Raw genomic sequence first — 17,647 nt, 5'->3', positions numbered from 1 at the left:
GAACCCTGAATATGCGATAGAGAAACGTTCATCATACCTATCACAAAAATATATTTGGGACATTTCGAAGTATTTCTTCAAAGTGCTTACGGTCATAGAATCATATAGCCCATAAGGAGGCCATTCAGCCCCTCATATCTGTGCTGACTCCCTGAAAGAGCTGTCCAATTTATCCCACTGTTCCGTTCCTTCCCCATAGCCCTGCATATTCCTCCTTTTCAAATTTATACCCAATTCCCTTCTGAAAGTTACTATTGACTTTTCTTCCACCATTCCAAGCAGAGCATTCCAGATAAAAATGTTCAGAAAAATCATTCCGCTTCCCTCCTGGATTTTTTATTTTTGCCTGTCACTTAAAATCTGTGACCTCTTGTTACCAATCTTTCTGCTGAAACACAGCTACTCTTATCAAAGCCCCTTATGAGCTTAACCACCCCTATTAAATCTGCCCTTAATCTTCTCGACTCTAAGGAGAACAATCACCAACTTCTCTGGTTTCTCCTCATGACTGCAGTCCCTTACTCCCCCGAAGCATTCCAATAAATCTCTTCTGCACTGTCTCTAACAGTGGCACCTTTCCTAAAGTGTGGAGCCTGGAATTAGACACAATACTCCAGCTGAGGCCTCACCAGTGATTTATAAAGTCTACAATAACTTCCTTGCTTTTGTATGCTTTGCCTCTATTTACAAAGCCCAGGATTCTATATGCTTTTTTAAACAGAATTCTCAACTTGTCCTGCCACCTCCAAAGCTTTGTCCATGTTAAACCCTCATGACTCTCTGTTTCTGCACCCCTTTTAAAATTGTATAATTTCATTTATATGGCCTCTCCTCATTTTACCACCCTACCCCCCAAAATCCACACATGCTTAAATAGCTTCTCATTTACTTCAAATTATTTACATGCAAAAATCAGCAATGACAACAAACTGTGTTTATATAGTTCCTTTAACGTAGTAAAATATCTCAAGGTGCTTCACAAGAGTGATCAGCAATAGTTGACACTGAGCCAAAGAAGAGGTTAGAACAGCTGAGCAAAAGTTTGGACAAAGTGATAGATTTTAAGCAGGGTCTTAAAGGAAAGAGAGAGAGATGGAGAGGCGAAGAGGTTCAGGGAAGAAATTCCAGAGATTAGAGTTTAACTGGCTGAGGCATGGTAACATAGTGGTAACATTACTTGGCTTGTAATCCAGAATCCTGGATTGCTCTGATGACACTAGTTCAAATCCCACGACAGCAGCTGGTGGAGTTTAAATTGAATTAATTAATAAATCTGGAGTATCAAGCTAGTCTCAGTAATGGTGACTGTAAAACTACTGGATTGTTGTAAAAACCCATCTGGTTTCGGGAAGGAAATCTGCTGCCCTTACGTGTGACTGCAGAGCAACAGCAATGAAACAGTACTGCTCTATGTTGAACACCACTTGGAAGCAGCACAGAATGTATGCTGGGTGGGGGACTTCAATGTCCATCACCAAGAGTGGCTCAGCAGCTGTCCTTGCTCTTCTAGGTGGTAGAGGTCACGGATTTGGAAGGTGACGTTGAAGGAGCCTTGGTGAGTTGCTGCAGTGCATCTTGAAGATGGTACACACTTCTGTCGGTGTGAAGGGAGTGAATATTGAAGGTGGTGGATGGGGTGCCGATCAAGCGAGCTGCTTTGTCTTGGATGGTGTTTGAGCTTCTTGAGTGTTGTTGGAGCCGCACCCATCCAGGCAAGTGAAGAGTATTCCATCACACTCCTGACTTGTGCCTTGTAGATGCTGGACAGTATCACACCAACGTGCTTTGTTGAATGATAATTTTATTTAATCCACTGACTGGAGACCTGAATTTATATTTTTTAAAGAAATTTAAAAAGGAACAGATAAAAGATGACTTGCCAGCAGCTTAACATGGCTACCTAATTTGCAACACTGTATCCTACATTACAAGGCCTGTGAGGTGGAAATGAAATGTCTGCTCATCCCAGCAAGAACCAAGACCCAGGAAGTTTAAGGGAACTGCCTGTTATTTTTAGCAAGAAGAAATACAGTGCTAACTACCATGCTTGAATCACTGGGTGACTGTCATGTGACACCATTCCCACCCCCCCCCCACCCACATCTGTTGTTTTTAAGCTGTGTTTCTCTGCAGCAGCAAGGAGAAGCATCTGGACCCTGACATGAGTAGACCCAAGTGCGGAGTCCCCCTCTCTCTCTCTCTCTCTCTCTCACTCTCCATTCCAGCTTGCAAGCTTCGAACTCTGCCTGTTGACTGACCACCGTTGCATACTCTGGCTACAACTAGAAACCCCTTTGGAGGAAATCATCTGCGTTGCTGTCTCCAAGAGACTCACCGCATCAGCCATTTATCTTTTCAAACTAAAAGACTCAGGACCACCAAATTCAGCTAGAAGTCAGCTGAATCACCAAATTCCACAGATTGTACACTCCTTTATTCTATGGACTCTAATTTAAGCAATCTACACTTCTCCACTCTGTAACCTATTTGAGTGTGTGTGTACCTCTAGTGTGTGTGTATATGTGAAAGTTGGTGCATAGTTTATTATTTTACTTAGTTTGATTTAAATACATTAACGTTAACCTCTTTCTTTATTAAACTTAGGAGAACCTGTCCGATTGGGAGTTTCATGGTCAACAATGCCGACTAGCTTTCAATTCCAGCTTTTCATTAATTAATTGAATTTATTAATGAATGGAATTTAAATTCCACCAACTGCCATGGTGGGATATGAGCCCATGTCGCCAGAGTATTAGCCTGGGCCTCTTGTTTACTAGTCCAGTGACATTGCTGCTATGCCACCATCTTCACTCAGTGCAGTTAAAACCATTCCCACTGCCCCTCAGTGTACTTTCTCTTTCTCCCTGTTCCACTCCCCATCCCCTCCCTGTACCGGCCCCTTCCCTCCCTGTCCCCCTCCCATCCCTCTCCCTGTTTCACTCCCCCTCCCCTCCCTGTACCGTCCCCTTCCCTCCCTGTCCCCCTCCCCTCCCTCTCCCTGTTTCACTCCCCCTCCCCTCCTTGTACCAGCCCCTTCCCTCCCTGACCCCCTCCCATCCCTCTCCCTGTTCCACTCATCCTCCCCTCCCTGTACCAGCTCCTTCCCTTCCTGTACCAGCCCCTCCCCTCCCTGTACCGCTCGCTCTCCCTCCCTGTTCCACTCCCCCTCCCCTCCCTATTCCAATCCCCTTGCCTCCCTGTTCCCCTCCCACTCCTCACCCAGTCCTTTGCCCAGCCCCAAATCTACCCCTCCCACTCCCATTCCTGCCCCATCCCACCCCCCCCAACTGCACCCCCCCACCCACTGCCCAATGTAAATCCCGCGGATTTACCTCCAACTGGTGCCTCTTGCTTGCCATCTTGCTGTGCATCCTCACCTTTAAAGATAAGGGATAAAAATGAAACAGATATAAGTAAGGGAATGTAGATGAAAACATACATGGAATGTCGCTCCATTTTTTCAGGGTTGTATAAATCAATCCTCAAAGCACCAGGGGACGCCTTTGAATGGAAATGTAATAAATATGGAATTTGACCCAGTGCGACACTGGATCCGACATCATCCTTTACAAGATATCAAAACTCTTTTAGTTATAAACTGACTCCATCGACTCACGCAGGGCAATGGAAGATGCTTATTCATTCTTGGGATGTGGACCTTCCTGCTCTGATCGGCCTTATTTGCCTATCTCTAGTGTGATGGTGACTCGCTGGTGGTAGTTTCGATACAACTAACAGTCCTGGTGCACCAATTCAGATGGTCAGATTTTCATTTCCCGATTTTGAAAACTGATTTCACATTCTCAAACTGCCCTGTTGAGCTCCTGTTCCCTGGACTGTTCTCCAGGCCTACGGATTACAATCACTGTGCTAGCACTCTCCCAACAATCCCAATCAGTTTGTATAAATCCTTCTCTGTTACAAAGTCCCTCAGCATTTATTCAAATTCTGCTACTACTAGGAGGTTAGACAGCTATTTTCGGGTCTCTGTGTGTAATGCGTTCCACATGGTTAAGGCAGGATTCTGAATAATGAGAAACATTTGTGAAATATGTAACTCTTGACTGCTCTCAATGAGTCACAGACTCTTCCGCTGTTCTGCCTAAAGATCTTCTGTAAAGTTGGAAGGGATGGGGGGAGGGCGGGCCAGGGGAGTTAGAGAAGGGGTGGGGTGAGCGGGGGGAGGGGGAAGAGGGGACGTTGGGGGCGGGGAAGAGAGGAGTTGCGAGGGAAGTGGGAGAGTGGGAATGAGGGAGGTGAGGGATAGTGGGAGGGAGGGCCTGGGGAGGGCAAGGAAGAGGGGAGGGGCTGGGGAGGGGGAGTGGGGGTAGGGGTGTGCAGGAGGGGCAGGGGAAGAGGGGGAAAGAGAGGGGAGGAAAGGGAAAGAAAGAGAGGAGGGAGAGAGGGACAAAGGGAAGGAGAGAGGGGGAGGGAGAGAGATGGACAGGGAGTGGGAAGGGAGAAGGAGGGAGGGAACTGGGGGAGAGTGGGAAGGGAGAGAGAGGAGAAGAAAGGGAGGGAAAGAGGGCGAGATAGAGGGAGGGAGGGAGGGAGAGGGGTAGAAAGGGAGGGAAAGAGCAAGAGTTGGAGGGAATGGAGAGAGAGGGATGGGAGTGGGGGAGGGAAAGAGGAAGGGAGGAGGGGGAGTGGGGGAGGGGAGGTGTTGGCAGGAAGCAGCTGGGCACTCGGTTAGAAACAGGCCTTGAATCCAGGTCAGTCACTTGGCTGAAGCTGTCCTGTGTTCTGGCTTGGGGCTCTGTGTGCAATGAGCTTGTGCAGCCTCAGTCCAGGAACTATTAGTCATGGGGCTCCAGCCCCAAACTGTGCCTAATTCAACACTAATTAACATTCTGACTCAGAGAGCAGACGGGAAAGCTGGTGCGGGGAGCAGATCAAATATCACACGAGTCAAAGGGTTTCATTCCCCAGCACGGCCATCCTTCACCTTCTTGAGTACAGATTTAAAAAAAACACAAAAAGGAAAATCCCAGAGAACCCAGAAAAGGGTTTATTAAAAATCAACAGAAAGATCTGATATCTAACAGCAACATTGAACGTCAAGACAGTCCTGCATCCTTATTTTAACACTCCTTGGTGATTGTGTAGAAACCTCCTGCTTGGTTCTTGAATACGACACTATAGTCAGTAACTTTGATGATGTGATACTGAGATGTTTGTGACTGCACATTTATTCAATGTACTGCAGTTTGCCTCAGCACCCTTGGGCTACAGAGAAGATTCTACTGGCATTCCCACTTCTGATCACTGCCTCACTACAAAGTGTGGCATGGAAATCATCGAACGATATAACACAGAAAGAGGCCATTCGGCCCACTGCGCCAGTGACAGCTCTTTGGAAGAGCTTCCTTGCTGTTTTCCCGAGCCCAGCAAATTGTCTTTTGAAAGTCACTATTGCATTTGTTTCCACCACCCTTTAAGGCAGTGCATTCCAGATCACGAAACCTCACTGCGTAGTGTAAAGTCTCCTCATCTCCCCCCTGGATTTTTTGACAACTGCCGTAAATTAATGTCCACTGGTCACCGGGCCTCCTGCCAATTGAAGCTTTGACAAAAAGTAAATTTGATTCAAAATATATGGATTTATTATTTTTTTTAAATGTACCCCCCCCCCCCCCCCCCATGTTTCTGTGTGACCAGAGTTTGGGAGACTCAGGAGGGAAGAATGAGAATCAAAAGGAGCGATGGAAATGGGACTGAGGCTTTGTGCTGAGGGACAAGCACGGAGAAAAAGTGGTGAACTGAGTGACCACAGCTATCTGTGTGACAGCAAGCTCTGGTGTTCCAGTGATAGCTCCCATGACTGAATAGCCCGCAGCCAGTCTCATTGCCAAGGCTCACATGTTAAGATTGGCCATTTGGGTCAGGTATCGTGTGCCCGTACTCCGGTCAGTGTTATGGCGGGAAAGGGTAGATTTTAAAAGCCCATCAATCAACTTTGAAATTTCAGAGCCAATTTTCCGAATGCAGACTCCCAGTACGAAGCCTTGCCCACCGTGTCAAGAAAGCCCTATATGCCAAATGAGAAATATTAATTTCATTGGTTGGAAACTTGCATTAGATTCTTAATGGGAAAAATCCAACAGTAACTTTTAAAAAACTAGCAGCCAAGATGGCCACTTCTATTTGCATCTGAAATACCAGGAGATTGAACTGGAAACAAAAGTCTAACAAAAAGCTGAGCCAGGACAATGGCTTGCTCTAAGTGATTGAATTACTTTGAATAGCCTCATTAGCATAACAGTCAAGGCAATGCTCAAATACTGACTTTGAAAGACCAAACCGCCTTCAAGTGTAAATTGACATCCTGGGGCATGTGAAACTTTGAAAGTTTCATTAGAAAGTTCCAAAAAAACCTGAAGAACCATGTGACTGTCCATCTCTGAAGAAACTGGGAGTAGTTACACAGATAAAGGACACATGCCGTATCTGAGTATGCAGCAGCAGAGAAGGCTGCAGGCTTCCCCCTCTCACTCTCTCTCCTCCCAGAAAACATCAAGTTTGAAAACCGTCTGCGACTGTGAACCCTCCAAGCCTACAGACTGCTACAGCCAGCAACCAGGGGAAGACAGCCAACTACAATTCTGCCTTCAAGGAAACCTAAGCAGAACAGACCAACCTTTGAGCAGTGAGGACTTCAAAAATACAGCTTCAAATACTGGATCGTCCACTTCACAGACTGTGTATTTAAAAGTTCCATTTATTCTGGACTTTAATTCAACTACCAAATCAATTTCCCCTCTGTAATCTATTTATGTGCGTGTGATTCTCATGTGAATGTGTGCATGAATTTGCAGCGATTTTTTTTTAGTATTTTAAAATCGGAGTTAGAGTGTTAAGAATAATAAACTTACCCTTTTCTTGTTTAAACTCAAGAATAGGCCCATTATGGGTGGCACAGTGGCACAGTGGTTAGCACCTTAGCCTCACAGCTCCAGCGACCCGGGTTCAATTCTGGGTACTGCCTGTGTGGAGTTTGCAAGTTCTCCCTGTGCCTGCGTGGGTTTCCTCCGGGTGCTCCGGTTTCCTCCCACATGCCAAAGACTTGCAGGTTGATAGGTTAATTGGCCATTATAAATTTCCCCTAGTATAGGTAGGTGGTAGGGAAATATAGGGACAGGTGGGGATGTGGTAGGAAAATGGAATTAGTGTAGGATTAGTATAAATGGGTGGTTGATGGTCGGCACAGACTCGGTGGGCCGAAGGGCCTGTTTCAGTGCTGTATCTCTGAACTAATCTAAACTTTAAAAAAACCTGACCGATTGGTTCTTTCGCGATCACTGTAAAAGGTTAAAAGGTAAAACGCTCACAGAGGTGGTAAGCACATCCATTGTTTAAAAAGGAATAAACCCTGTTGTGTCAAATAAGAGGAATGGTGAGAGGGGGCAACTATGACCGCCTCCTCCGGAACAACTGGGATAGACATTGGAAATCAGGTGGCGTGCTCCCCAGTAATGTGCCCTCCCCATGTCATGGAGTATAGTGAGGAGCCATCCTCCTGTTTCCTCATACATGCTCCCTCTGCTTGTGGTTCCTCTCCATGAATAGGCCCATTCATTTGGATGGAAACAGAGGGGATTAGAGATCTGGGACACATTCCTTCAAAGGGCTGTTAAAACTGGGGGACAATTAGAACTTTCAAGACTGAGATTGGTAGATTCTTGTTGGGTAAGGGTACCAAGGGATATGAAGCTACGGCGGGTAAATGACACCAGTGTGTCCTATCTACAAGATGCACTGCAGCAATTCAACCAAGGCTTCACAACGGCTTCTCCCAAACCCATGACCTCTGCCGCCTAAGAGGTCAAGGATTGAAGGCTGTTGGGAACACCACCACCTGCAAGTTCCCCTCCAAGCCACACATCATCCTGACTTGGAACTATATTGCTGTTCCTTCACTGTCACTGGGTCAAAGTCCTGGAACTCCCTTCCTAACAGCACTGTGGGTGTACCTACCCCACAAGGACTGCTGCGGTTCAAGAAGGCTGCTCACCACCACCTTCTCAAGGGCAATTAGGGAAGGGCAATAAATGCAGGTCTTGATAGCGACCATCCCAGCAATGTAATAAATAAAAAATATGATCACAGAATATTACTGCATGGAAGGAGGCTGTTTGACCCATCCAGTCTGTGCCAGTTGTCTCAAAGAGCAATCTTAGCATTTGGAATCCACAGCCTGACTGGGTGATTGACATTATTTCAATTGTAGCCTTCAAAAGGGAATTGAATAAATATTTAAAGGAGATAAAAATTGCATGGGGATTGTGAAAGAGCGGGGCAGTGAAATTAACTGAATTGCTCTTCGTAGGTGCCAGCACAGACTCGATGGGCCAGATGGCCTCTCTGTACCGTGCTATTCTATGATTCTATGGTGTGGTTCGACAACCTGTCCTGCCTTCTTCAAAGATTTGCACAGACGCACCCCCAGGTCTCTCTCTCTCTCTCTCTTCTTGCACCCCTTTTAAAATTGTAGTGTTAAGTATGTATTGTTCCTCTTCATCTTCCTACCCAAATATGCCACCTCACACTTCTCTTTGTTGAAATTCATCTGCCAAATGCCCGCCCATTCCACCAGCCTGTCTATGTCCTCTTGACGACTAGCTAGCAGCTCCACAATTTCTACCTCTATGTCCCTTGGCAACATGTGATGTTGGACTGAGTGATTTGTCAATGGTAAGTACTGCTAGCCTTCCTTGTTTCTCCTCTTTATTTTCTTTAACGCATCCAGTTTCCTGGCAACCTCTGCATTTACCATAGCTTTGGCAAGGTCCGCTGACTTGGTGGGCACTGATTCAGGATGCTCACTTGGTATCTTGGCCATGCCTTCTGCCTCCAACATTTTGGTCCCTGATTGGCCCTACCACTCCTCTGACAACCCTTTTATTTTGAATATGGCGATCGAGGAGATCCGTTCCCTTCTGTGTTGGTCTCCAATCTGTTCTCATACTGCCTCTGTGTCTCTCTCATTTCTTTTTTTAAATCTCTCTTGTATTAACACATGACACATGTCATATATCCCTTTATTCTGTTTCATCTTGCTCTCTGGCTCCTTCGTCATCCGGGGTGCTCTGGCTTTGATTGTCCTTCCTTTCCTGGACTGTACCCGGATCACTTCCTCTTTAAGGGCCTTCCGTTGCTCCATAACATTTCTACCTGCCTGTCTTTTGCAAGAGTAGAAATAGGATGATAGGGAGGATCAATGCAGGAGGCATGGGACAGGACAGAGGGCTTTAGATTCCTGGGGCATTTGGACCAGTTCTGGCGCAGGAGGCACCTATTCAAAAAGGGACGGGTTGCACCTCAACAGGACTGGGATCAATGTCCTCGTGGGGAGACTCACTCGTGTTTGGGGAGGGTTTAAACTAAACTGGCAGGGGAATGGACACCAGGACATAGAAGTAGAAAAGAGGAATAATGTGCCTACAGGAGTGAGAGTGTTGGATAGTACTAGACGAGAAATACAAGGACATGTTTACAATGCATGTATGTAAATGCATAAAGTGTGGTGAATAAGGTTGGTGAGCTACAAGCACAAATAACGGTGTGGGAATATGATATAACGGCAATAAAGGAAACATGGTTTAAAAATTGTAAGGACTGGGCACTTAATATTCATGGATACAAAGTGTTTAGAAAAGACAGAAAAGGGAAAAAGGGAGTCGGGGTGGCAGTACTGATTGGGGACGACATTGTGGTGCTTGATAGGAAGGGGGCAAAGACAGAATCTGTTTGGTTAGAATTGAGAAGAAAAAAGGGAATGATAAAATAGTGAGAGAGGGAGAGATAGAGGAGCAAATCTGCAGGGAAATGACAGAGATGTGCAAGAACTAAAGAGGGGTGATATTGGGGGACTTTACTGACCCAAATATCGATTGGGAGAACTTCCTGGACCAGTATGTTAATGGTCCAACTAGGAAGGGGGCATTTTTGGATCTGGTGCTGGGAATTGAGGAGGGCCAAGTGGACCAAATGTCTGTGGGGGAACACTCGGGTAAGAGTGATCATCTTATCATAAGGTTTGGATTAGCAATGGAGAAGAGCAAGGAACAATCTAAAGTAGAACTTCTAAATTGGAAGAGGGCTAACTTCAGTGGGATGAGAGGGGATCCAACCGGGGTAAAATGGAACGAAAGATCGACAGGAAAAACTGTAATGGAACAATGGTTATCTGTAAGGAAGAGAAGCTTCAGGTACATGCTAGGTGCATTCTAACAAGGGCGAAGGGTGGGGGAAAGCAGGGCTGGGGTTCCTTGGATGGTGAGGGAGGTGGAGAATGTGATGAAACAAAAAAGAGGGTGTATGATACATGTCAGGTGAATTTTTTCAAGCAAGAGCCAGGCTAAATACAATAACTTAAGAAGGGAGGTGAAGAGGAAAATACTGCCAGGGTGAGAAAATGAGAATAGAGTAGCAGTCAACATAAAAGGGAATCCAAAAATCTTCTACCGGCATGTAAATAGTGGGTGGGTTGTAAAAGGTGGAGTGAGGCCTATTAGGGACAAAGAGGGTGATATATGCTTAGAGCTGGAGGGCAGAGCTCAGATGCTTGGTGAGTCCTTTTCTCAGAGTTTACTCAGGAAGATGAAGCTGACAAAATATTGGTAGAAGCAGTTATGGTAGAAGTAATGGATGAGATGAAAATTGATAGGAAGGATGTACTGGAAAGGCTGACTATGCTTAGAGTGGATAAGTCACCTGGTCCGGATGGCTTGCATCCCAGGTTGTTTAAGGAAGTGGGGGTGGAGATAACGAAGGGCTTGCCATAATCTTCCAATCTTCCCTAGATATGGGGGATGTGCCAGAGGATTGGAGAGTGGCTAATATGACACCCTGATTCAAGAAAGGCTTTTTAAAAATGTGTTCATGGGATGTGGGCATCGCTGGCCAGGCCAGCATTTATTGCCCATCCCTAATTGCCCTTGAGAAGGTGGTGGTGAGCCGCCTTCTTGAACCTCTGCAGTCCATGTGGGGTAGGTACCCCCACAGTGCTGTTAGGAAGGGAGTTCCAGGATTTTGACCCAGCGACAGTGAAGGAACGGCGATATAGTTCCAAGTCAGGATGGTGTGTGACTTGGATGGGAACTTGCAAGTGGTGCTGTTCCCATGCCTTTGCTGCCCTTGTCCTTCTAGTTGGTAGAGGTAACGGGTTTGGAAGATGCTGTCTAAGGATCCTTGGTGCACTGCTGCAGTGCGTCTTGTAGATGGTACACACTGCTGCCACTGTGTAACAGTGATGGAGGGAGTGAATGTTTATGGATAGGGTGCCAATCAAGTGGGCTGCTTTGTCCTGGATGGTGTTGAGCTTCTTGAGTGTTGTTGGAGCTGTACCCATCCAGGCAAGTGGAGACTACAAGACTCCTGACTTGTACCTTGTAGATGGTGGACAGGCTTTGGGGAGTCAGGAGGTGAGTTACTCACCGCAGGATTCCGAGCCTCTGACCTGCTCTTGTAGCCACGGTATTTATATGGCTACTCCAATTCAGTTTATGGTCAATGGTAGCCCCTAGGATGTTGATAATGGGGATTCAATGATGGTAATGCCATTGAATGCCAAGGGGAGATGGTTAGATTCTCTCTTGTTGGAGATGGTCATTGCCTGGCGCTTGTGTGGGGTGTAGTGTAAAGACAGTCCTATCAACTACAGGCTGGTCAGTTTAACATCAATAGTGGGGATGGTTATAGAAACAATAAACAGGGAGAAAATCAACAGGTTTCAGTTCTCCATTTTGTATATTTGTGATCCTGTAAATGTCTCCAGCAAAGCCCTGGAAGGAACCAGAGACAATAAAGCTGAGGGTGGTGGTGACTTTGGCAGTCACTGGTGAATCATGGTCACCAGGTCCAGCTGGCAGCAGGTCTGTTTCCAGCAGGCTGTAAAAGTCTGCCACCTCCTGACGCGACACCCTGAGCCTCCGGAGACGCTGGTGCTCCGACATGTCCTGGAAGCTGATCCACAGTCTGTAGACGTTGGGTGCCAGGTATGGCCTCCTGCTGGCTGCACCTCTCTGCCGCTCCCCTCTCTACTGTGGAGCTGCGGGTCTGTGAGCAGCAGGCGGCTGCCGGTGCTGCGGCTGGTGCTGGTCATCTTGGTTCTCCCTGAGGTCCAGTCTAACACAGTGTAAGCAGCACCCATACTGATGTGATAAATCAGAGCTCCAAAGTGAAGATCAAACCTCTGATCATGTATAAAGTAAGATCTCAGCCCAGCTTCTGTGAACACTCTCTTTCCCACAAGCAGACAAGAAAGCAGCTGTTAGCACTGATTATTTATTGACATAGTTCCCTGACGTGTCTTCAGCCTGCTCAATTTCCACTGTGTTCTCGCCTTCATTTTCACTGCCAAGTTCCAGGAGCCTGGGAAACCCATGGACCCCAAAGTGCGTGTTGGAAAACCCATGTCAATATCACTTTAATTGGACGATTAACCTATAGTCAATCCTGTATCTCTCCCGAGGGGACAGCCTATTGCGCTGGAGTGAAAGGTGGAAGTTGGTGGGTCAGAACATTATTGCTAGATTTAACACCGTTCCCCATTCCCCCACTCCCTCCAACCAATACCACACACTCCTTGAGGTTAAAGTCTCTCCATGGTGTTCAGTTCCAGTGTGGAAATGTACCTGAGTTCCTGACTTTCATCTTGATTTCTTCTTTTCCCTGTTGATCCCCCGTGCCGTCTTTCATCATGTTACTTGCTGCAAAAACTGTTGGTGCTTTAAAAAAAGGAGAGAAGGAGTTAAATACGATGTGGGGGGTTATCACACGCAGGAGTCTGCTCGCGCTGCTGTCACTGTCACACCCAGGGTGGTTACCACCCTCCCTTCCCGAAGGAACCCGGTCAGGATCAAATCAACTCGGGTGTTTACCCACTGCTGTCCCATCCTGATCCCACCAGTCTCCATTTTAACCAGCTCCTCCTGAGCAGGCTGGTAATACAGTCCCGACTGCAATTTTAACCCTGATCTAAGCAGGGGCAGGGGCGGGGGGATGGGGGTGGAAAAGCTGCTTCATATTTCAGTGGCTCGGGAGCAGCATTCTCGCCTCAGAGGCCGATAGTTATGGGTTCAAGTCTTGGGCCAGACACTTGGGCCTAAGACTGAGGCTGACACACCAGCGCTGTACTGAGGGAGTGCTGCACTGACTGGAGGTGCTGTCTTTCAGATTAGATGTTAAACTGAGGTCCTGTTTGTCCTCTTAGTGGATGTAAAAGACAACATGGCACAATTTTGAAGAAATTATCCCTGGTGTCTTGTACAATATTTATCCCTCAACCACTCAACATCTAAAAAGATTATCTCATTGTTACCACGTTGCTGTTTGAGGGAGTTTGCTGTGCGCAGATTGGCTGCTGTGTGCCCCCGCGTCCTGCCCCTGCCCCCACGTCCTGCCCTGCCCCAACCCAATGCCCCTGCCTCCACCCACTGCCATGTAAAGGCCGGCTACCCGACCCGAACCCGATGGGACCCGACGACATGTGTCGGGTTCAGGTCGGGTTGGGTCGCACTCTGGGTTCAGCACTCGGGCTCGGGTTGGGTTGGGTTGGGTCGGACACACTCTTTCACCACCTCCAATGTTAATGTACTTTTTGGACTTTAAAGGTGGTTTTGTTACAGTTTTTTTAAGCTTGTGCAGATAAGCAACAAAGTGAAAAACGGAAGGTAGATTAACTGATGGTCGGGACGGGTGCAGGAAAAAATGAAAGGACTCGAGCCGGGTCTGGTTCGGGGTCGGGTTTCATTTACAGACCCGAGCCGGCCTTTACTGCTATGTCCCCAACCTCTGCCCCGACCCCCTGCCCCCATCCCCTGCCCCGACCCCCTGCCCCCACAACCAAGCCCCGACCCCCCTGCCCCCACCCCCTGTCCCGACCCCCTGCCCAGACCCCTTGCCCCCACACCCTGCCCCCACACCCTGCCCCCACCCTCTGCCCCCACATCCTGCCCCCACCCTCTGCCCCACACCCTGTCCCCACACCCTGCCCCAACACCCCGCCCCCACGCCCTGCCCCCACACCCTGCCCCCACACCCTGCCCCCACCCTCTGCCCCCACATCCTGCCCCCACCCTCTGCCCCCACACCCTGCCCCCACACCCTGCCCCCACCCTCTGCCCCCACACCCTGCCCCCACACCCTGCCCCCACCCTCTGCCCCCACCCCCTGCCCCCACACCCTGCCGCCACAACCTGCTCCCACTCCCTGCCCCCACAGCCTGGTCCCACACCCTGACCCCACACCGTGACCCCACCCTCTGCCCCCACACCCTGCCCCCACACCCTGCTCCCACACCCTGCTCCCACACCCTGCCCCCACACTCTGCCCCCACACCCTGCACCCACACCCTGCACCCACACCCTGCCCCCCACCCTCTGCCCCCACACCCTGCCGCCACAACCTGCTCCCACTCCTTGCCCCCACCCTCTGCCCCCACACCCTGCTCCCACCCTCTGCCTCCACACCCTGACCCCACACCCTGCTCCCACACCCTGACCCCACACCCTGCCCCACCCTCTGCCCCCACACCCTGCCCCCACACCCTGCCCTCACACCCTGCCCCACCCCCTGCCCCCACACCCTGCCCCCACACCCTGCCCCACCCCCTGCCCCCACCATCTGCCCCCACACCCTGCTCTCACACCCTGAACCCACACCCTGTCCCCACACACTGTCCCCACACCCTGCCCCCACACCCTGCCCCCACACCCTGCCCCCACACCCTGCCCCCACACCCTTCCCCACACCCTTGCCCTGCCCCCATCCTTGGCCCACCGTGCCCGCCCTGCCCCCACACTCTGCTCCACCTGCCCAGCCCCCTTCCCTGCTCACCCTGCCCCACTCCTGCCTGCCCTACCCTAGCTATACCCAACTCTGCCACCCAACCTCACCCTGACAACTGTCATGCCACACCCCTAAACACCTACTCCACCCGCTGTTGGCTCTGCCCTGTCCCCTGCCTCTCCTGCCCCTCCCTCACCTGCCCTTTCCCCACCCCTACCTGAATCCCATTCCCAGTTAAAAATCCCCCTTTATTCACATTCATATGACTGACAGCAGGGATTGTTTAAGTCACAGATAAGCCACACTGTGGATTTGGAAGAATATTTCAATCCTACTGATGCCAAATAAACTTTCTGAACCAGCAGATCTTTCGCAAATGCCCTGTATTCTGGAGTCAGGTGGGTTGTCCGCCCAGAGCCAGAGCGCACTGGCAGAGCGTCCACTTGTGAAGGAGGCACAAGTCAAGGAGTACTCATGGGAGATCAGCCCCCACACCGAGAAATCAGCAAAGCCGTTGCCCGCCAATGCTCAGTATCTCAAGAACTGCGCTGACGTGGAACCTCATGGTCCAGGCGGGTGTCAATCACAACTTTCTGTCACTAAAGGTGACATGTTTCAAGGACTGTGGGAGCTCCCCTGAAATGTTATACTTTTTACCTCAAAGACGATGGCTCCTGGTTCATTTTTAGCATTTTCATATTTCACAATTAGTAGATTTTTAGTATTTAAAAACTAAGAACTTGAAACTAGTTTGTAGTATTCAACCCAACTTAACTCTCTCTTGCTCCAGAGTAGCGGGAATTTCCACTCTTCCATTGCTTAACGGTTGCTTCCTCTGGAATAAAGCCTGTTACTGGTTACCCCCCTCTCCCCTCACACCCTCACTCATTAACCCCCTCTCCCCTCACACCCTCACTCATTACCCCCCTCTCCCCTCACACCCTCACTCATTACCCCCTCTCCCCTCACACCCTCACTCATTACCCCCCTCTCTCCTCACGCCCTCACTCGTTACCCCCCTCTCCCCTCACACCCTCACTCATTACCCCCTCTCTCCTCACACCCTCACTCGTTACCCCCTCTCCCTTCACACCCTCACTCGTTACTCCCCTCTCCCCTCACACCCTCACTCATTACCCCCTCTCTCCTCACACCCTCACTCGTTACCCCCCTCTCCCCTCACACCCTCACTCATTACCCCCATCTCTCCTCACACCCTCACTCGTTACCCTCTTCTCCCCTCACACCCTCACTCATTACCCACTCCCCCTCACACCCTCACTCATTACCCTACTCCCCCTCACACCATCACTCGTTACCTCACTCCCCTCACACCCTCACTCGTTACCTCACTCCCCCCACACCCTCACTCATTACCCTACTCCTCCTCACACCCTCACTCATTACCCACTCCCCTTTATAACATCACTCATTACCCTACTCCCCCGCATACCCTCACTCATTAACCTCACTCCTCCTCACACCCTCACTCATTAACCCACTCCCCCTCACACCATCACTCATTAACCTCACCCCCCCCACACCATCACTCGTTAACCTCACCCCCCCCACACCCTCACTCGTTACCCACTCCCCCTCACACCATCACTCATTAACCTCAACCCCCACACTATCACTCATTAACCTCACCCCTCCCACACCCTCACTCGTTACCCACTCCCCCTCACACTCTCACTCATTACCTCACTCCCCCTCACACTGTCACTAGTTACTCCACTCCTCTTCACACCATCATTCGTTACCTCACTCCCCCTCACACTCTCACTCATTACCTCACTCCCCCTCACACCCTGGTTGATGCTATGGGTGAGTTATAACAAGGATGCAGCTTTCATACATAAATCTGCCATTTACTTTGTGAACTAAACCATGGAATCTGTCAAACTCCAAAGTGACCAGGATCCAGTGTAAATCACAAGACCCCGAAAGCTCAGGGGGCATGAGGAGATGGAGAACTCCACACCCCAGAGGTCTGCTCTCTGCTGCCCTGACCTCTATGAGCTATCTCACCCTCCAATACAGTGACACATTCCACCCTAGCTCAGGTGGCATGGTGACCATCCAAATACTGAAGAAAAATGAAAGGAAAATATCACTTGCCCGCTCAGAGTTCGCAGGACAACTGCAGAGCGGAGGATGGGGATAATATTAACCTAGTCACCAGGTGGGAATAATAAGGGATTGGACAGAGCACGGGTTTTACACCCTCACCCAATATTACTACTCGCCATTAGCCCAACGAGTGATTAAAATTGCCTCCTGCTGCAGGCTGGCAGGAACCGTAGGCACTGTGCCAACTTGGCTCAGTGGGTCGAACTCTCCACTCCGAGTTAGCAAGGCTGTGGATTCCAGTGCACTCCAGATTACACAATGAGCACAAATTACACACACACACACACACACAGAGGAAATTGCATGTTTTGCATTGGGATTTGAAGTCGGCAGCAATTGAACCGTTCCAGCCAAAAATCATTTCTCTTGGTCAGCTTTTGGATGTTTAAAATGTGGAAATAATAGTAACTGCTTAACTTTCGATCCAACTTTGCAGGGTCTGGTTCCGTGAAATGAGCAGCCTCTGTTATTATATTCCCTTGCTGCAGCCACCACCAGCCATTCCCAGACTCTGCTGCACTTTGACCCCCCCCCCCCCCACTAGCAAATTGGGTATTTTCTTATGCTTGGATTCAGTCTGTCACACATTGCATTCATTAATGCAAACAAATGTGTATCAAAAGCCAGTTTGCAGGAACAGGCATTGGGGAGATGGCGTTTATCCTTTCAGGTGGACCTGACGGACAGTGCAGAGTTTTAATTGGTTCAAAACTTATCATCACCT

At 49.1% G+C, this 17,647-nt stretch overlaps 1 protein-coding gene across 1 annotated transcript in view; it reads right to left on the bottom strand.

Annotated features, from left to right (window-relative positions):
* The window catches only part of LOC137355640 (asialoglycoprotein receptor 1-like), a 117,780-nt gene that overhangs the window by 83,383 nt on the left and 16,750 nt on the right, over nucleotides 1–17,647 (bottom strand). Inside the window, exons 2-3 of the mRNA XM_068021015.1 lie at nucleotides 12,636–12,728; nucleotides 3,333–3,377 (exon numbers count right to left, since the gene is read on the bottom strand). Coding sequence (XP_067877116.1) covers nucleotides 3,333–3,377; nucleotides 12,636–12,728 — 138 coding nt within the window. The remainder of the gene's footprint in view (nucleotides 1–3,332; nucleotides 3,378–12,635; nucleotides 12,729–17,647) is intronic.

Source organism: Heterodontus francisci, chromosome 43, assembly GCF_036365525.1.
Source record: "Heterodontus francisci isolate sHetFra1 chromosome 43, sHetFra1.hap1, whole genome shotgun sequence".
Taxonomy (NCBI): Eukaryota; Metazoa; Chordata; class Chondrichthyes; order Heterodontiformes; family Heterodontidae; genus Heterodontus; species Heterodontus francisci.
Note: the sequence above shows the minus strand (reverse complement) of the source record. Positions and strands in the feature narration are given on the sequence as shown.